At 43.8% G+C, this 20,820-nt stretch overlaps 1 protein-coding gene across 6 annotated transcripts in view; it reads left to right on the forward strand.

Annotated features, from left to right (window-relative positions):
• ACTN1 (actinin alpha 1) overlaps positions 1 to 20,820 on the forward strand; it is a 93,450-nt gene that overhangs the window by 39,823 nt on the left and 32,807 nt on the right. For all 6 annotated transcript variants that reach the window (XM_069858229.1, XM_069858228.1, XM_069858230.1 and 3 more), the window contains exons 2-6: positions 6,190 to 6,304; positions 11,366 to 11,485; positions 18,545 to 18,631; positions 19,217 to 19,304; positions 20,201 to 20,279. In XM_069858229.1, the coding sequence (XP_069714330.1) occupies positions 6,190 to 6,304; positions 11,366 to 11,485; positions 18,545 to 18,631; positions 19,217 to 19,304; positions 20,201 to 20,279 (489 nt within the window). The remainder of the gene's footprint in view (positions 1 to 6,189; positions 6,305 to 11,365; positions 11,486 to 18,544; positions 18,632 to 19,216; positions 19,305 to 20,200; positions 20,280 to 20,820) is intronic.

Genomic DNA, 20,820 nt, shown 5'->3' on the forward strand with positions numbered 1-20,820 from the left:
AAATTGCTCGGTGGCTGAAGTGCCTTATGACTGTTTTCTTACAGTAAAGAGCTTTCTAGATCCACTTTCAGTGGTGTCATGGCACTGCTGCTTTCCCAGCAGAAGCATTCTTTAAACTTAAAAATACTGACTTGCTGTCCTGCTTCCCCAGTTTTCAGGAATGTTACCTGAGCCACTTTGGTACCAGGACGGTACTGAATTTGGAAAGGACTGTGTGAAAAGGAAAGTTATTGGCTTTTAGGAGGAAGAGCAGAAGTTTAGGAAGTGCAATAAGTACCTGAGAGTGTGTGCATCCATGCACCTGTAATACAGGGAGAATCAAAGGTAGGTTTGCAGTTGGCAGGAATAGGAGAATACCTGAAAGGAGCTGAAGGTGGTTTCTCAGAGCTTTGGCTGCAGGACCTCCAGCAATCACTTGGCTGTTCTTTTTAGTCAACTTATGCCCTGGCAAGGGTTAATACAGTGAACTCTGAAAAAGCAGGGACTTTTCTTCGAGTCATGTCAGAAAAAGAGTGTGCGTGCCTGTTAAAATAGGTATGCAGGTGGGCTTGTAGATGTTACCCTAGCAGTAAACCCGCCTCATACACTGAGGCAATAGAACATGTTTGCTGCTTTTAGTAATATTTGTTATTCTTTTTATTATCTGACAGGTTATATTGTAGTAGAATATGAAGCTTTGTATAGCACTCGGTACAGCAACAGCAAGAGTTGATCTCAGTGCCAGGCATCTTGGCGAGGAAGGTGGAATATAAAAAAAGGAAGCTACAAATCATAACTAGATGGAAGTAGGGGATGCAGAGAGCAATGATGAGAAGTGCATGCGTGTATATGCAAACTCAGGCACGCTCCTTCATCAGGCATCCTCCATTGTGAATACTGAACAAGATGCAAGGGTGGTCCTGGCGATTTTTCGTGTCCAGAAGTGAAATTAAGAGTACAATGTATGAGAAGATCCAAAGGCCAAGAAACAGAGCTCTGTTTCTTGTGCAGTTACCATTGAAAATTTATAGTGTGAGATTTGTATGAAGAAAATCCAATTGATGGTATGTTTTCATGCAATGTCATTTAACAGTAAGTAGTTTTACAGCTCTGTGAAATTTCCATAAGCCTTAACTCAAAGAGTATTTGATTCCTCGTCTTTGGGACAGGGAGGTAGAGATAAATGATGGAATAATCTCCAGGTTTCTACATCTGCAGGTAATAAGGAAGCACATCTGCTGCCTCAGAGCAGTGGTTTGAGCTCAGGACTGAGGAGACGGTGCTGCACTCATCTGGCAGTGCATTGCTGCCCTCCAGACTGGAGTGTGCCTCACCCTATGTCAGCACACACAGGTGTGGTTTTTTCTTTTATCTGGCTGCTCCCAGTCCCAGGCCTCTGCCAGAAAGATGATGCTCTTTCCATTTCCAAAAGCTTGTTTGCTAGTGACAGACAGCACAGCAGGGCTTAATGGGTGCCCCAGGACGATGGCCACCAATAACTGTGGCTTGGTGCATGGTGGGGAGTGGCTGCATTGCCCAGTAGGTGGAGCGAGCAAGTAGGTGGTTTCAGTAAGTTTCCCAGAATAACGAAAAGGATCCTGTGCAGAGGTGTGAAGCCAAGTTAGTGAGATTGGCTCCAAACAAAACTGCCAAGACTGCAAAACCCAGCAGACAGGAAGAAGTTTCAGATGTCCCTTCTTCTCTTGCTCCTCACGACTTTTCTGCCACATTTCTCTAGCTTTCTCCTGTTTCTCAAATCTCTTTCTAATTTACTACTTTGAAGTAAAAAGCTATTTTACTCCTATGCAGTATATGTAGAAATGCAACATAAAGCTGTTTCCTGGTTATTATGTTTTGATAGATGTTGCTCTGAGTTGGTCTGTGAAGAATATGGTTTGTGAATCCCATTTCAATAAGTGTTCACTGTTATTGAAAGCATTCATAATCCTGCTGGCTTGTGAAATGGCCAGGTACATCTGTGCTGGGCTGCTGGGTTCCTGCTGTTCCCATATGCTGTACGCTGCTTAAGGGGTTTTGGAATTCATGTAGGGCATGAAGGGTGCCTTGAGAAAATGATGGCACATGGCACATCTGGGAGTTGTCATTTGGGAACTGTTTTCACTGTCTATTAAGCGTTTGTGGTCCATATTCTTGAGGAGCTGAGGTGTCAGCTCTCCCGCGGGTGGGTAATAGTAATGTTTTGGAGTCATCTCGCGTCAGCATGGTCGAGGCCGTAACATGGTGGAGATGGCTCTAGCAGAGAAGTTGGAGTGCTGGCTCTGGGACTTACCATTCCACCAAGCCCTAGGTGATTCTTGCAGCAATGAAAATGCTCTCAGTGATCTGGTTATCCTACCAGGCTCTATAGTAATGCAAAGTTTAGAAGATCTGTGGTTTGTTTTTAATTTCATCTGGATGTCTTAGCAGTATAGACCCTGTTATCCTTTTCCATCCTCAAAACATGTAGAGATGCCCTGTTTGGCTGTACTGTATTTATCCATGACTTAAAGCAGAACTTTCTCATCTGCTTTGGGCTGATGGAAAACAAAAATGAAATGGCTTCAAAGAAGTCATACAAGAAATAAAAGTGCAGTCTGGTGGCCTGAGTTAGAGTTCAGGCTTCCTTCTCAATTCAAGATCCAAATTGCCAGTGACAAGTGGGGTTCCCCAGGGCTCAGTGCTGGGTCCAGCCCTGTTCAATGTCTTCATCAATGATCTGGATGAAGGCATCGAGTGCACCCTTAGCAAGTTTGCGGACGACACTAAGCTGGGTGGAAGTGTCGATCTGCTGGAGGGTCGGGAGGCTCTGCAAAGGGATCTGAACAGGCTGGACCGCTGGGCAGAGTCCAATGGCATGAGGTTTAACAAGGCCAAATGCCGGGTCCTGCACTTGGGGCACAACAACCCTATGCAGTGCTACAGACTGGGAGAAGTCTGTCTAGAAAGCTGCCTGGAGGAGAGGGACCTGGGGGTGTTGGTTGACAGCCGACTGAACATGAGCCAGCAGTGTGCCCAGGTGGCCAAGAAGGCCAGTGGCATCTTGGCTTGTATCAGAAACGGTGTGACCAGCAGGTCCAGGGAGGTTATCCTCCCTCTGTACTCGGCACTGGTGAGACGGCTCCTCGAATCCTGTGTTCAGTTCTGGGCCCCTCACCACAAGAAGGATGTTGAGGCTCTGGAACGAGTCCAGAGAAGAGCAACAAAGCTGGTGAAAGGGCTGGAGAACAGGCCTTATGAGGAGCGGCTGAGAGAGCTGGGGTTGTTTAGCCTGGAGAAGAGGAGGCTGAGGGGAGACCTCATTGCTCTCTACAACTACCTGAAAGGAGGTTGTAGAGAGGAGGGTGCTGGCCTCTTCTCCCAAGTGACAGGGGACAGGACAAGAGGGAATGGCCTCAAGCTCCGCCAGGGGAGGTTTAGGCTAGACGTTAGGAAAAAATTCTTCACAGAAAGGGTCATTGGGCACTGGAACAGGCTGCCCAGGGAGGTGGTTGATTCGCCTTCCCTGGAGGTGTTTAAGGCACGGGTGGATGAGGTGCTGAGGGATATGGTTTAGTGTTTGGTAGGAACGGTTGGACTCGGTGATCCGGTGGGTCTCTTCCAACCTGGTTATTCTGTGATTCTGTGATTCTGTGAAGATGGATTTTGTAACTTGACCCAGGGTCAGTTACTAGCTCTAGGTATATTGCTTTGGCTGCTTTCAAAAAATGAAGAAGATCATGGGCATCCACAACCTTTCTGACACAACTTGCTGTGATACTTTGGTATGTGACGATGATTTGAAAGCATCTCTGCTTTGCCCTACTGGAGGAGTGAAACAGCCTGGCTGCAGAAGGGTGCCAAATAAATGGATGTCTTCACACATAATACAGCGCAGACAGTGGAATGAAGAAAGTAATACCAAAACGAAGTACTTCAGGATACAGAGCCCGTTTTCAAATAAAACCGCTCTTATTTGAAAAACACCACATTTTTATGTCTCGAGGGACTAACAATAAAAAGCAATAAAAGGTGCTTAATGACTCTACTTTTTTTTTAAAAAAAAAACTTCCAAATCTGGAAGGAAACCAGACCATCTTGAAAAAAAAGATCCCAGACTTCCACAATACATGCATCTGTCCAAAGGGCCATTGCCATGAAAGTATTTACAGCTGCACTGTTACTGTGTTCAATCCCACAGCCCCAGTGAAGAGCAAGGCTGAAGCACAGCAGTGGGAAGCTCAGCAGCTGTTGAGCAGTGCTTTTTCCAAGGAAAGATTTTGCTTGCACTATTTTGAGTCATGTAAGCAGGAATGTGAGTAGGTTAGTAGAGGAAGCCTAGCTTCCAGACAGATGAGAGCAAGCCCTGATGCTCTTTGCCATTTGGGGTAATCTTTCTTTTGAAATCCTGTGCATGGTGTAAGCAGTGGTGAAACATTTCTAAATTTTTGGCATGCTATGCTTCAGGATCAGCTGAGTCCTTTTTGCTGCGGCTCCCCAACAGCCTAAGATGGCATCACTGCTGTGGTCCACTCCACCCTCCTGCTTGGCCCACATACACCCACTTTTCTCTTGCAGAGGCTTGATAGGCTCTGTTGAACTGCCTTCATGCACTAATTGAGCAGAAGACTAGCCTTACTGAAGAAAGTAAACAATTCTTTGTTGGATCAGTGAGTTGAATTGCCTCTGGCAGCACATCTTGGAGAGGGAGGGAAGAAAGACCTCCTTTCCTTGTGGTAGCACTAAGCTTTTGGAGCTGCTCATTTTTTTTAGTAACCTCACCCTTCTATTTAGAGAGCGATTGAGGGGTTATCAGTTTGTACAAAGAAAAGGCTTTACTTGGTGTCCTGTTCAAACACTGTGAAACACATACATTAGCACTTGGACAAACTTGTCTACCTTAAAAGAACTAGCTGCTACCATTTCCTTTTCAAACAGTACTTTTGTGGCAAACAGCTTCTGCATCTCCAGGTTGGGCTCTTTGATTCACCTATTTAAGACCATGCCACACTGTGAGATGTTTTATTTTTGCTTCTTGTGTTTTGACTGTCAAATGGCACCATTTGCTTTTCTCTTTCAGACCCATTCACATGGTGTTCTTTTGAGATAATCCCTACCAGCACATCTCTTGGATGAGATGGTCTCTTCCTTGTCAGTGCCCCACATGCCCGTTGTTCAGGACATGGGCTGACAGATTGCCACATAAAATGTGGCTTGTCATCAGTTGCGGTGAAATTAATTTCTTTCATATCTCTTCATATCCTGACCACTTGAGGTCAGAAGGCATTTCCAAAAAGAGTTTTGTTTAGCATGAATGCCAATGGCTGTGTTGTAGTTTGGACCTCAGTCCCTCCTGCACTTCAAACTCATATTATTACTCCAGTGGTGGTGCATAATATTACTAATACAGAGTGGCTGTGATTTCTGTTGCTGAGGTGGCTGCAATGATGCTTCTGGCAGAGGCTGTCAAATAGTGGGAGTTTGGGACTATGCTAGACAGCAGTGTCGCTCAGTAAAGCTTACTTTTACTCTTTCTGGGACCTGCACTTCAAGTGTGATAGCTTTGTTATTCAGAAAGCGTTTCTGAATGGAGGAGAGAGGGAAGGTGGGACAGTAAGTCAGGGGAGGGAGGTCTGTGAAAATGAAGGCAACAGGACAGACATTACTGGGATATGATTTTTGTGGCTGAGGAGCTCAGCACACCGTCCCTTAATGTCTAAAGGTTGCGTTATTTGCTGGGGATGGAGTAGACCAAAGGCAATTTGCTGCAGAAGAATAGTCCTTTTTTTATCAAGCACCCATCTACCGTCAAGAAGATCTGGAATGGTGTTTTCTGTTCTCCTCATATTATCTTAAGATGTGTCATCTAAGACCACTAGAGTCCTTAGCAATCTGAGCGCTTAGCATGCCTTAAAATCTGTTTCAAGGTATTCTAAACCAAACACAATGTGTAGATGCCTCTCTAGAAAATCAGACATGCTGGAGTCATGAAGTGACTGTCTCTCAGACTCCCTCTGTCATGGGAACACACTGCAACTTCTTGGGACATTTGGGTAGTAATGCTTGTACACCACAAGGACAGCAGGTGGAAAGATGGTAACCTAACCAGCATTTAAATCTGTGTCATGATACCTAGCAGTAATGTGTCGGTTCTGTGGTTCTGAACTGTTGTTTGGCTTCTGGGAAGATAACTGACTGGTTGTTTTTTTTCTTTCTTTCTGTCCTGTGTTTTAGACGTTTACAGCATGGTGTAATTCTCACCTCCGCAAGGCTGGGACACAGATTGAGAACATAGAGGAAGATTTCAGGGATGGTCTTAAACTCATGTTACTTCTGGAAGTCATTTCAGGTGAGAGAGGTTCTGTGTGGTGCTTTCAAATGTCCTGAGCATCTATGCTCTGAAATCTGTCCTCCCCTGTCCTCACAGACTAGCGACAGCAAGAGCTATAATGCTGCAGATTTTGCTGGAATATGCAAACAGCTGCTTTCTGATTCAGAACAAATTTCTCATTAATGAATATCTTGTCTCCAGCAGTGACCGTTAATGTGCTTTTAGAATGTACTCCAAGCCTCTTGGCCTGTGCAGGCTGCCCGTTGCATTCCTGCTCCTGCCTCTTGGCTTTCCTCTGTCCGTCAGGAATGCACGGCCTCCTGTGAAGGCTCAGGCAACAGTGCTTACTGCTTGGCAGGGCTGAAGAAGCAGCTCTGGGAAGAGTGTGGGAATGCTGCACTGGCAAATCATACCAAAGCCATGTGATAGTGGGAACAGGATAGAAGTTTTTGAGAGGAGTCAAACCAGTAAATCTTCTGTGTCAGTTTCAGCTGTGACCGAAGTTTTTCCATTCTAGTTTCAATCTCAGCTCAGTGCTCAAGCCTTCAGGGAAAAAAAATCCCAAAGAAAAGCAAAGTCTCAGAAAACCCAATCTGAACATGAACAAGTTAGTTCAGATTTGTTTTCACTCCCTATATCAAGTGTCCGACTACTTGACAGCTATCTCCAAGGTTTTTTTTTCAGGTAAGCAGTGAAAGAAGTACCTTAGTAAAACATTGAGGGAGGCAAGGAGAGGTGATAAGACTGTGTGTAAAAAACCAGGGTTGTACACTCACAGACTTCCTTTTGATGGCGTTTGAACCAGTGATAACAACCTAGTGACTCGCAGTCCTGACCTTCTTGGTACATATTCCAATAAAATTGCCTAGCATTCAGACTGCCTTCCCTTTGCCCCTCCCTTCCTTTCCTTCACCTTTGCTAGCTCCTGCAAAGATGCTATCAGTATGTGTGTTTTTTAGAACTTATGAATATAGGATAAAACCTCCGGGGTTTTGCCCACGCTGGTGGCTTGGAGGGATTAGAGTTCAAAATATTATCAGAGCTTCTCAGCATGCACATTGCTTTTGCAGTGCCTGTAAGAAATGAGGTAGAAGAGTCCTATTAGTTTATTTTCTTTATTTATGCTCCCTGCAGAGGAGGGGCTGCAGCCTGGAAGTTTAGTTTCTGATTGCTGAGCTGGAAGAGAGGGGAGTTGCCTCATTTCACATTCTTCCTATCCTGTTGTCCCTTTGGTACCCTGCTGGCAGGCCCTGTCGGAGCCCCTTCAGTTCAAGAAGAAAGTAATGGCTTCCGAAGGCACTGGTGGTATAGGAATGGCATTTGTCAATCTGCAGCAGAGCAGCTCTGTGCCAGCAGCCTGCCACTAAATGACCAGTGTGCAAAGGCATAGGGAGCAGCTTTGGGCTGCATCCCACCAGAGGCCGTGGTCCTTCACATGCTAAGGACTGAGCATCTTTTCCCTACAGCCAGCAGAAACTTGAACTGCAGTTCTCCTAGGTAAAGTGGCAAAAGAGGAGAAATTTAGCACAGCTTTTTTTTTCCCCCATTCCATTTCCATCATTGGCAGTTCTGTTTCCAGTTGTGAGCCCCACTGCTCTTACGAAGCTTCCTTCCAGCTACTAGCCCCACTAGTAGCCCCTTTGGCCTATAGCTGGGGAAGCAGCAGACCAGCCTACGAGCAGCATGAGAATAGAGTTTCCTGCTGGTTGGCAAGGACTTACCTCTATGTTCCTGCCACAGTTCTTACTGATCACCTGCCAAAAGGATGAGTCTCCAAATGGCTCCTAGCCCTCCAGTTCCAGCTTCTGGCCTTTCTTTTCAGCTCTTGGCTCACTCCACACCTTTCTCTTTCCGTATTTTGGGGATTGCAGAGCTGCTGACAGGAATTTGGTGTGGGCAGAGTTGCTCTCCATGGAGCCTGATCTTTTCCTCTACCTGGAGGGTGATGGGCATAAGAGCCTTCAGCGTGAGAGGGCTCGGCTGGCTGAGAGCTGTGTGAAGTCGAGTGCCTTGTCCACCTGGACCTCAGGCAGTGTGTGTGCAAGTGAGAGAACACTATCCCCTGCTGTAGTGGTCACTGCCATGGGAGGAAGGATGAAGCCTGCATCAAGAAAGCTGCTGGCAGTCCTAGGATGTGAGAGGGACTGTGCCAGTGAGGGTGTGGGAGATCTGTTTCAGGGCAGACCCTTCCACGTGTCCTTGGTGACATGTCACTGCTGGGCAGGTAGGAAGCAGTTTTCCCATCCAATGTGACTTCCTGAAGTATGAGAAGCAGTGATGTTCTGCAGGAAGAGAGCACCTCAGTCTTATTCAGCCTGGTACCTTGTGGTGATGAGCTGTGCTGTTGACAGATCCCCTTCCAGCCCAGCCAGAACCCATCGGTCTCCCCAGGCCACTGTGCGCTGGGGGAATCTTCACTTACAGTCTGGGTCTTCCTCCTCATTGGGAGTCCTCTTCATGTGCCTTTGTAGGAGGAAGTAAGTTGGGCTCCCCCTAGAAACTGTCGCAAAAGATGCACTTTGAGTTTTCACTGCATATGCTTCCATCCCCTGACAAAGCCATTTTAAAAATAATACTACAGGACTGAAAAAGGTTAAGCTCACATTAGTACTTCTAAAATACAGCTGTAAGGCTTTTTTTTTCCCCAAACAGAAGGAACAATTAACTGAAACTTTTCCTAAACAAATTTGCTTTGAACAACTTCTGTGCCAATGCTTCCTTGTATTGTTTGGCTTTTAAAATACAGCCTTGGGCCAGTACATGAGAATCAGAGAATGGAAGCGAGTAGACCATTTTCGTTGTCTCAGATGGGAAAAGTACTGAGCAATAAAGCAATGATGCAAATCGTGGAAAGTGGAACATATTTCTAGCTGGCTTCCCTTTTAACTATCTACTTCATTAATAATGTAGGACGTGGAACCAGATGAAGCTTTTATCTGGAAATCTAAATTTGTAATAATGTCCAGGTCTGAAAGAAATGGCGATCAGGTCTTGGGACTTCTGAAGTACACCCAAAAATTATTCTAAAACAAATAGCAATTGTGGTATTTGGGAGATTGCAGTTTTGCCATCACCAACAACTGATCAAGGATCTCATTGTTGTCAGAGGGAACGATCCTGCTTTCTTCAGCCCTAGGCACAGCAGTTCTGATGGTTTCCCTTGTGTTGGCTATGCATGTCATGCGGCCACAAGGTGAATTGGATCAGTTTGCTGTTCCAGCTGAAACCTAATCTCTTGTCTTTATTTGTCTTTCTGCAAGGCTAGTTTACAGTCACATCAGCTGAATAAAGTGGTCATTTTTTAGCTGGCTCAACCCATTTGTTGGCATTCTATTTCTATTCTGAAACTACATGTAAAAATGTCATTGGGAAACTGTCACAAAAAATGCTTCCACTTTTATTTAGAATGACTAGCATTATCCAAATGGAAAAAGAAAGCAACATACCATGACGTGTACTTGAGGCTCCATTAAAGCAAAAGAGTTGGGTTTTTTTTTAGGGGTGGAGGTAGTACCATAAATAGATCCTTTTACTTAAATTGTCAGACGTCAGTGTTTCATTTTGAAAGTGAATCTGGTTTTATACTTGAGCTTGAGGCCTAATGAAACCAGCCTACTGAAACGCTTCTGAAGTATTTTTATTTCCAGACTTCTTTTGTTTGTAGGGTATGGCTATGGAGGTAATCTATTTTTCTCCCTTGTAGCATTTCCTCACTCCTTTGTTAGGAAACAAGCCACCCAGTTTGAGTATGAAAAAGAGTTCTTTTAAAAGTACTTTTCTTTCTCACCCTTAAGCCTCAAATAAAGGTTTTGCGTCAGCTCGCATTGACTTAAGTATTTGGGTTCAAGATATAGCAGGAACTTGGAACTGAATTGATTAAGTGAGTAATTACTCACCTAAACTTGCCTATTTGATGTCTTTTTAATTATCTCTTTTTTTTTCCAAAGTCTAAAATCTACTTGCATTTTGTTTAGATCTTTTTTGTATCCTTGTGATCTGTGATCTGAAAGCAACTGTTCTGCTCATTTTTTTGATGTTATGTGTCACATACAGGTGGTTCCTGATACCCCATCTAATTATATTTCTTGCAGAGGTTCCTTTGAAAAGTCCAATTGTCTGTCCAAGCTTTAATTTACTTACTCTGCGTGTTGGGTTGGCATTAGTAGAAGCGAGCTGTGAGCATAGTGACAGGCAGCCTATCAACAAGGGCATGACTGTGCTTAATGCAACTCTTTCAAATAAATAAGATCAAGAAAGTGCTTTTCCAAATCTTCCAGCTTTATTCCAGTCAGGAGCTGCCATTTGCCCTAAGACTCATTTCTATTAGAGATTTACCTGTAGCTAGACCGCTTCCCTCTTTCTGCCTCACTGTAGATGTTAAAAGTGCATACTATTATGTAAGAGACTGTTGCATAGATTTAGAAATACATCAGATGTAATGGAAAGGAGTTGACATTACAGTCTTTAGAGTTATGAAGTCACTTGCCAAACAAGTGATTTTATTTCCCTATACAGGCAGTTGGGGCTGTACAGTGCAAGGACTAGAGAGGTAGGAGGTTTGTTTCCTGACTGGGGAAAAGAAAGACAAGGTATAAGATCACCCTCATATTTGACTGTAGGGATTTCTAAGAAGCTACTTGCATTGTAAATAGGGCGGTGTTAATGCTGGAGGGGAAGGTCCTTACCTGTCTTTGTCGGAGAGGGAAGTTTGTGCCATTTGTGCTGTTTCCAGACGTTGTTATCTGTGGTTAATGGTAGGGAGGTTGGTTCCATTACCACAGTGTGGCTTCAAAGGACCTCTTTACCTCTGATACTAACCTGCTGCGGAAAGGACTCAGTGTAGACAGTTCCTCTGTTATTAAGTTATATGGGATGCAACAAAAAGATACTTTTCTGTCTGATTCTTTCTGGGGTACTTAATGGTGAATGTGGCTTTCCTGCATTCATTCTTGAGGAAGGATGCAGGGAGATCTCTACCCTCTGCCTGGCTGTGGGGGCCACCAGCATGGGGAAATGCCCAGCAGGGAGGAAAGGATTCTGAATTGTTTTCTAATATTTGTTTTTCTCTTTTCTTATTAGGTGAACGTTTGGCTAAGCCTGAAAGAGGCAAAATGAGAGTGCACAAAATATCCAACGTGAACAAGGCCTTGGATTTCATTGCCAGCAAAGGAGTCAAACTAGTATCTATTGGAGCTGAAGGTAAAGAAACCGGCTGATATGTCTGGGACCAACCTGTACTTAGCCATTGTCTTTCTCTCATGGCTGCATGTTATTTCCCTTTATGCCTACGTAGCCCTGCCGTGTCCTTGTAGAATAAGCCATGGAAGAAAAATGGGAATATATATTAGGTCTTTACTCTGGGCTTAAATCCCACCTTCACACCAAGCTGCCAATTCTGATTCCCACTTGGGCTTTATTGGTCAGATCCTCCTGCTTTTCTCCTGGTTCTCATGAGTTCAGGAAAACATCAAGCAGTGACAGAAACAAATTAATAGAGGTGTTTCTTTCTCAAATGAAAAAAAGTCTCAGTTCAAGCATAGCTGCTGCTTCTATTTAACTTGTTGCAGAGCTGCTGAGAAAGATTCCTTAGTGCTTTAGGACAAATGGGTCAGAGCCAAGTGCAGAGGTCAGCAGAGGTCAAGGACCCCAACGATCCAATTTTCAGGGCTTCCAGGCTTCTTGTTGTGCAACCCCAGAAAGTGGAGTGCTCATTGTGAGCAGCACCAGGGGTGGTCTCAAGATGAACTTGTGGATCGTGCAGACAGCAGGGAGTTGTGTTGGATTTTTGTCTTTTAGCAAAAAAACCCATAGGTGGGTGTTCTGCAGATATGTTGCCCAAGACCCAGGTGGGATTGCAATTTAGTAAGGCAGTTTGGTCTTTTAGAAACCTTAACAACTTGTCACCCTGTTTGTGCCTTCATGATACTTGTTTTCCAACTGTTCTGGACCAGTGTGTTAGTCCTGCCTAAGGACTCATGTTTGTCACTGTTGCTGTGGAGACACTCTGCTTCTGTGGTGTTTCTAGGTTTGTCTTTACAGTGACAGTGGAACATGAAGAAGGTTTGTTATCTCCGTCTTACACATGTAAATGTGTTGTTTCCCCAGGGAAATGCATGACAGAGTCAGGAAATAAGCCCTTGATATGATTCTGGATGAGCATTCCTCCATGGGGATGCAGAGCTGAGCCCTGCCTGTTCTCAGCCCAGGAGGTCAGAGCAGTGTCGGCACACTGTCCCCAGTTTTGGCCTTTCAGACGTGCTCTGGGGGACACCTCCGAGATATTGTGCCTGTCCTATGGCCTTCTTGTTCTCTGTCAGATCAGGCAGAATACCTCATCTGCTGCAGGTGCTCGTGTTTGGGGTACTGAGACCTTTACCTCAACGTACTGCTTTAACTTTATAGAGGCTTTGGAACAATTTGAAACTAGTCTCCAGGGCCGTTGCAGACACTTCTTTACTGCATTTGGTGTTTAAGAGCAAAATAAATTAGGTGAATGGCTCAATGATGTCAGTACATGCAAAACTTTTCTTCAGTTTTCTCAGCCTTTCCCCCAGGCGCAACGTGTGGGAGTTGATGGTTCTGAGTGTGGTCTGTGTAGCACAAATGCATATCTAAGGTAATTTTGTGCTCTTGCAAAATAGACTAATGAATCCAGTATCTGTTACAGTAATCCATATCTATATGGGACCCTCTTCAAACTGGAATTTGGGCATGGAGCAGAGGTACTCTGCCTTAAGACAGTTCTTGCTCTCCTTTGGGTGTCAGACAGACATTTGCATCCTTCTAGGAGTCTGGAGCATGTATAAGACTTATCTTCCCTGCTTTATTCCTTTTTTTTCTTTTTTTTTCCTGATTCTCCTCTCCTTGGCATTAATTTACCTTTTCTTCTCCTTCCACTGTTTTTTTTCTTTTTTGATCTCTGTTCCTGAATCAGCTGTGACCATACCCTCACAGCACTTAGAAATCTTTTGCAAGTAAAATGGTCTATGACCAAAGATCTCCAGGGCCCAGTTACTCAGTATAGGTTCATAGCAGCTACCCTGTTCATAAATAGGCCGCGAGGGGCCATTTTGTGACGGGAGCCATGATTTATATCAGTCTGAAATGTGATCCTGACCTCCCCTGCCTCTTCTTTGTCCTGGTGCCCATGCAGCTACATGATGAACCAATATGGGTTTCTTTATACTACAAAAGGTAACATGGCTCTGAAGTGTAGAGCAAGGTTAGCTTTTATTTTTGTATGGAGTTCTTGGGCCACCCCACCCTGTCACCTGCCCATGCACCCAGACCGAGTCCAGGCCACTCTGGTTGTCACCGGGAAACATAACCTGCTGCAGGGGCTTCTGCCTCGTCCATCTAGGTGCTTGGTATACAGTAAATTATACATCAGCTATGAAAATGGACTTTCACTTTGAACAGCCCTGCAGTAACTCTGTCTGTGGAAGGAATGTAAACCTTCCTGGAAACCTGAAAAGGGCTTACTTTCAGACTTTAAAAAGGTGTCATGCAGCAGCAGAGTAGAAGATAAAAGCCAATGAGACAGTCATAACACTGCACGAAGAAAGTGACCTGTAAGTGCCTCAGTCCAGTTGGACTGTTCTAGGAAGTTTTCTAGGTGACTTTTCTCCACAAATAGTAAGTTGTCATCCAGCAGCAACGTGGTGGTACTGACTAGGGCAGCACACTCCTCACTTCGGAGTGCGTTTTTCTGTCGTTAAAAAATAAGCTTCAGAAAGAATCCCAAGGAAACTGAAGCCTTACGTTTAATCAGATTTAAAGTCACCAAAAATGTTTTCATGGCATTTGTCTCACATTTCATCAAATAAGAGTCCTTTCTGCTGTTTACAAGCCAAGCTCTGCAGCTGTGTCCCAGTGAACAAGAACCAGAATGGAAGAGGACTCCTATGCCCAGCATGAGCACAGGACATACTCCAAGTCCATGTTAAATGGGGGATGAACTTAAGCAAACAGAACAAGCAATGAGGGTTAAGAGCTACTTTTTACAACCATCTTTGACTGTTAACAATTCAAGATGATTCTACACATCTTTGTTAAGCCAGAGCCCGTTAGATCAAAGCAGTTGTGGCGCACAGCATATCTGTGTAAATCTGCATCAAGGAAAGCTCTGGCCTGGTGCAGCTTCTAAATGGTTTTTCATTTGCTTTTAAGTCTCGATGTCATTTGGCACCTCAGGACCCTTCTTTTGCTGTAATAGATTCCATACTGGTGTCAAATGCTCCTGGGATTTAACAGATTGAATAGGTCAAGTATGCGACCCTAAGACTGTTTTATTTGCACCTCAAATCTACATAGAAAGTTGCTGCTTTCTTAGACAGGTATGGCTCAGTTTGGCGTAAAGATAACTGAGTGAACTGATCCCTATTCTCGCTTGCACAGGTGAAAGGAGAAATAAAGCTCAGAGATTCCAGCAATTGCAGAAGTCCCATCTGAGCAGAACACCTATTGAAACAGTAGGCAGAACAAGCACACATTTGACAGTGGAAAGAGGGGGAAAATAAGGTGTCTCCACATCAGTAAGTGAAACAGCATTAAATTTGTCTCCTGCCTGCTCACAATTAGGGAGCTGAGATGTACATCCCCCTCATCAATGCCAGCCATCTGTCCTAAATCTGGCTGGGCTATCATTAGCAATGTGCTTTCTGAAGACAGGGACATGGATGCTTGTACTGCTTTGTTTGGCTTTTGTTAGGCTAAACAAAATGCAGAGCAGCCTTTATTTTATGTCACCATTGTTGCTCTGTGTCTCTGAATTCCCAGATTACTCTCCTGCCAGTTGTTCATCCCCTGCAACTCCTTCTCTTTCATTCATTTTAAAAAGGCAGTGGCATTTTAAAAGCCACATCTGTGTAGCCAGCCAGTCTTGCTCTTAAGAACTGAATATGTGTCAGGCCCTTAACTGGCTGTTAAATAAATGAATGAGAGTACTGTAGATTTAGTCTGGGTTTTTTTTGTGATACTTGGAACAATAATAGGAGCTGGGTGGAAGCATATTCATTGGTGCAAAAAATTTCTTTCCAGTGGATGCAGATGCCTCATCAGCTTTAGCCAGCAATTGATCCAACCCCAAGCTGAATGTAAATCACATTAATAACATGTACTTGCTGCTGCTGTTCAGCCAGCAGCTGCTGGTGGTAAAAGTGTAGACAATGCTTGAAGAGGTCCTGCCTAGGAAGAGCACTTGGAAAGCACAGTCAGGGAGAAGATACTGTCTTGATTATTAGCCTTTTAATATGTGAACTGCTCTCACATTCCTGAACCTTACTTATATCAGCGGGGAACAAATGCAGTATCTTTAATTAAGCATTAGATTGTTCTAGCTTTGTAGTGTTGTGTTCAGCTTTTAAACAATTCCTGTGGAGTTTCTCTCTTCATCACCAGGAAGCAGAAGGCTTCATGCAAACTTGTTCTACAACCATGTTTTTCCCTTTTGTTGCATGGCCATATTCCACTACATTAGAAAGAGACTAGCAGCGTTCACAGGGTGCTTAAGGGATCCTGAAGGAAAAGGAGGTTGGCATTGAGGAATAGAGGGGTGGAAAACCGAGTGAGGGCCAAAGTGCGTGTGACCTTTCTGATCAGTCTGGCTGACTTTGTAACCAGGTTGCCAGGAGAAGTTTTTAGCTCTAGAAATGAAAAACGCTTGCCCACTGCTAACAAATAACATCTTTTTCAACTACTTTGAAGAAAAAAAAAGAAGAAAAGGATTTGGGATGGTGTGGTTGATTAAGTCTGTATCCCAAGATGGATCACTCACTAATGTCACTGACATCGGTATCAGTGTCTTCTTGGTAGGTGGTGGGTTTTCTCTGTATCAAGAAAGAGTAAGATGATATGTAGAGATGAAGTGGAGGAAATATTCTGGGCTTTTTCCAGGGCAGCTTTGCTTCAGTGCATTGCTAAGGAAGAATCAGACATGGGATCAGGGAGCGCACATCTTCCTTTTAAAATGAGTGATGCAATAAAGACAGCTGGGGGAGAAGAGGTGCTTTCTGCCTTAACTCTGCCAGCTAACTTTACAGAACTGGAATTTGAGAATGTGACTAGAGCATAGTTTTGAGTTGTAATGCCACATTAGCAACTTAACACCATCTGGTTTTATGTAAGTATCTTGACCTTTATTTCCAATTAAAATCCATGGAACAAAAATATTAATTACCTGTTTCAGCTCACTGATTGATTTATTAGTGTTCGTAAAGCATTTTCACCATTAAAGTATTGCCATCAGATTTTAGTCTAGTCCATTAAAATAAAGAGCTCAATTTAGTTTCAGAGCTTAAATATCCCCTGGGGTCCTCCTGCCAGCTGCTGTGGTTTTTACAATCATTGGGGATTTTTGCTTTTTGAAAATCCCCACAAATATCTATCACACAATCACAGCAATTTTATAGTTTGTATCTCAGTTATTTGTAACAAGAATTCTCCTTTAAGTTGATTGCAGTGCTTTACTGGAGGGGTGGAGATTGCAAGAAGTGCAGACTGAGTGTAGTTGCCATCACGTGACATTTTCTACATCTACCTAGTGAATAACCCCAACTCCAAAATACCTGTAAAAAAATTCATTTGTGAGAGAACTGTCAACAGGCAAACACAGTTATTTTCATACCAGCAACGATAACTGCAGTTCTTTTGTCCTGCAGTGAAAAGTTGTTAGCTATTTAAATCTGGACAAACTAATGCCCCACCAAGATAACTGTGTGTACTCCTAAGTGCAGGAAGAAGTGGATCCAGGGGTAGAACAGAGTGATGTGTCTTGTTTTCTGTCTTCTACATTTGTAAATCCCTAATAGAGACACATGTCAAAGCACAGTGGAGATTTTCCTTCCAATTTACTCTGGAAGTTGCACCACATGTATTGCTAAATCACAAGCTTTGGGGAATTTGGACCAGATGGAAACGGTTTCTGAAACAATGTTACTTTTAATACTGGATCTAGACAGGTGGCAGTTGCCTGCACTGCAAATTCCTACTTGCCCCAGAGCATGGTGTGTTCCTGCTGGGCAGCTTTATGGGAGCGGTGCCACAAAAGTGTCTATAGTAGTACAAAAATGGTTTATGGCAGCCTTGTTGGGACTCGAATCATTCTACCCCCAAACAGTAGGTTAATTCTAACCCTTTTCTCACTGAAAATACTCTTGTAACTTCTCAGTTGTTTGTGAAAGATCCTTCTGCCACGTAGGAACGTGCCAGAGAATGAGTAGGAGAAGGCAGCTCAGCTAGTTTCAGTATCCAAAAAAGTGAAGGCTGTAAATTTTATGATGTGTATATATAGTCTGTGTGGAATTTTTGTAGATGCTGAGGATCAGCATTTGAGACCCAGCTGTTCACAGTTTAGACTGTTGGGTGCTAATCTATACATGGTGGAAGCCGCTTTCTGGGCCAGCCTACCCTCCCCAGCACCTCCCCCCAAAACCTTGATCTGCCATCCTAAACATATCATACCTCACACAAGCAAGCAGTTGCTTTCTGAAACCTCCAAGTTGTTGACCCATTGCTGATTTATGTTGCAGGGTCCAGTGAGCAATAAATCCCAATCTCCTTAACATCTTAGTTTATGTTATGGTCTGCTCAGGTCAGTCAGCATGAGTCTTTGCTTCCTCTTCAAGCAGGATGTACGTACTTTGAGGGATGCTCTGTTTTGTCTTTTCCAATTATAGGACTGAAAGAAGTCCTGTACAGGCAGTGTCATACATTTAGGCTTGTTTGAAATTAAAATATTGATGTTTCTTGGTTTTCCTGGTACCGTCTTGTTCACGCAACAAAACCAGCTGTCAGACCTCGCCTGCACTGGGAAGTCTCTCTGGTTCTTCTTCTGGTGTAATTACTCTGGGGCAGTTATATAGGTGACTTGGAGTAGACATACCAGAATGAGAGAGGAAGGCTTTTATTTTTCCCAGTTTGGCTGATGCAGCTTCTAAGTGGTAGGAATTATACCTGAACAAGATGGTTTTAAGCCCCTGTGGAGAATTACACTGATCTGAATTGGTCCTTATTCCTGGTGTTTCAGATCATCAGTGGCTGTTGTATGCTCAGTGTTATACTGCAGGAGAACCAGTCTGATGACTGGGTACTACTGGGCAAGACTGTGTCGTTACCAGAAGAAAATCTGGGGAGGCTGGAATTCCATTTCTCTCATCTGCAAAAGGGAATGCTCCCCAGTGCTTCTCTTTTACTAGAATTTGCACTTTCAACTTGGTGCATCTTATTTCTTCTCTTTCTGCCTTTTTTTTTTTCCCATAGAAATTGTGGATGGCAATGTTAAAATGACTCTTGGAATGATCTGGACCATCATCCTTCGTTTTGCCATTCAAGATATCTCAGTTGAAGGTAAATCTTAATTGTTCCCAGCCACTGTTTAACAATGAACAACTAGGGCAACTAAATGACTTTGCCACTTGAAAGGCCCAGAATGTGCTCTTAGGTGAGTCACTGGAAGATCCGAGGGAGCTGCCCTTCCCAAGCTGCCCTGTCATCACACTGACATTTCTGGCCAGGTTCAGGTATACTGAGAAGAGTTTTTCACATCTTTTTGTAAGAGATTTTAAGAGCAACTCCAAAGGATGACAAGGCTGAAAGCCAACTTTGGTGTTGGAATCTATTGCATTTCTTGCTGGCTGACTGAGGAGTTAGCACTGAAAATGGACTTGTCTCTTACAAGTGCTACAAAGCTCTCCTCTTTAATCCCAAAAAGCTATCTCCTATTACTGAACCTCATTAAGAAAATCATAGTAACAAAACTATTCCAGTAGAATCTTCCAAACAAGGAATTTTCTGACGAGTGAGATCAAATAAAGCAGTTTTCAGTGCAGTTTCTATCAAAGAGGAGCTGATCATGTTTTGCTAGGATATCCTCTGGAGACTCCTAGTTTCTAAGAAAATGAGTTAATTGGTGTACTTGCTTTCTTTCTCTAGAGACATCTGCTAAAGAAGGGCTTTTGTTATGGTGTCAGAGGAAGACAGCCCCCTACAAAAATGTAAACATCCAGAACTTCCATATCAGGTGAGTTATAGGAAAGAACTTTGCTTTAGAATCTGTGTTCTTTATTTATGTCTCTTGGTATATGCAGCAGACCTCCCAAGGTAATGCCGATGCATGTTACACAGTAGCAGTGTAGTCCAGAGGGACATATGGGAAATTGAAGGCAGAGATTGTAAGAGCATCCAAATACCTACACCCCAGTTCTTCACTCGAGTCACAACTGTTGCTTTTGTGGAGCTCTTCAGAGCATTAAGTCTCCTGAGAGCAGCATGTGTGTCATGGGCTGAGCAAGACAGCTTTTGCTCTGTGAAAACTCAGAACACTGTAGGAGCCATGAAATCATGGCTGCACCAGAAACTTTGGAGTATGGCAGAGTTGGGAAGGGATGAAGGGTTTTCTTGCTCTGCTCTTTAATATTTCCAAACTGGCAAATAGTCCAGTGAAGATTGTGCATAATAGTGCTTTATCCAGCATATCTTGAAGAGCTGTATGAACCATGTAAAAATATAAAGCACTTCTTTGAGAGTTTAAGTGCCATCCACACTAGCCAGTACTGTAGTGGAGCTAGTTATAAGCATCTGCCTTGTTCCTTCTTTAGGACTTGTATCTACACATTTTTCAACACAAAGCACTATACCTGTCCTTGCGTGCTCCACAGGACATGCACAAAGAGTTCAGCACAGAGAACTGGCAAAAAGGAGGTGACAATGCAAAGGGCAAGTCCTAATCATTGTGGATTTATTGTATTTTCATGCAGGTACAAGACTTGCCTTCTTCCCAGCACTTACAGAAGCTCTGCTAGCTAGAAACTGAACCAGAATTAGTCATCCTGCTGTCTTCCCTCATGCTTATGCTTATCACTGTATTTCTCCCTGGCTGGGCGCTGTTCATCGTGCTCTTTTCTGTCTCTCTTGTAGTTGGAAGGATGGCCTTGGTTTTTGCGCTTTGATTCATAGACACCGTCCAGAGCTCATTGACTACGGGAAGCTACGAAAGGTACAACTCAAATTCCTCTGTCATACCAGATGCACGGCTGCTTGGAAGTAAAGAGGGAGAAGAATTAGCTTGATGAGCGTAATCGGAGAACTTCAGCACAAGTTGGCAGTTGCAGGATTGAGGGGAAGGAAGGAGGGATGAATCAGTACATTCAGGCTTCTTAGTGAAGCGTGAACTTAATGAGCTTCCTGCTTGACTTTCCCTGCTTTCAGACTGCCTTAAATGAGACACACGTGCTGCAATCCCAGCTGATGAGCAAAAGGTGGCAAATTCAGTAACAGCAAATGTGAGACTAGTTCTGTGCTAATGTCACAGACTAGTGAGTCAAATCAGACTTAACATTTCTGGGAAGAGTTGGATAGAGGCCAGTTACTTAGTGTTCAAGTGCAAAAGCTCATTGAGGGGTCTGTGTGCTCTCACTGGACAGTTGTAATATACTTCCACCTTAGCATTGAGCCATCTGAAGTCCTGGGCTTCTCCTAGCATGTGCAGGGATCAGGTGCCCGAAAAGCATTTGCAGTAACACTCAGTTTTATTTTAA

This window comes from Phaenicophaeus curvirostris, chromosome 5, assembly GCF_032191515.1.
Source record: "Phaenicophaeus curvirostris isolate KB17595 chromosome 5, BPBGC_Pcur_1.0, whole genome shotgun sequence".
Lineage (NCBI taxonomy): Eukaryota > Metazoa > Chordata > Aves > Cuculiformes > Cuculidae > Phaenicophaeus > Phaenicophaeus curvirostris.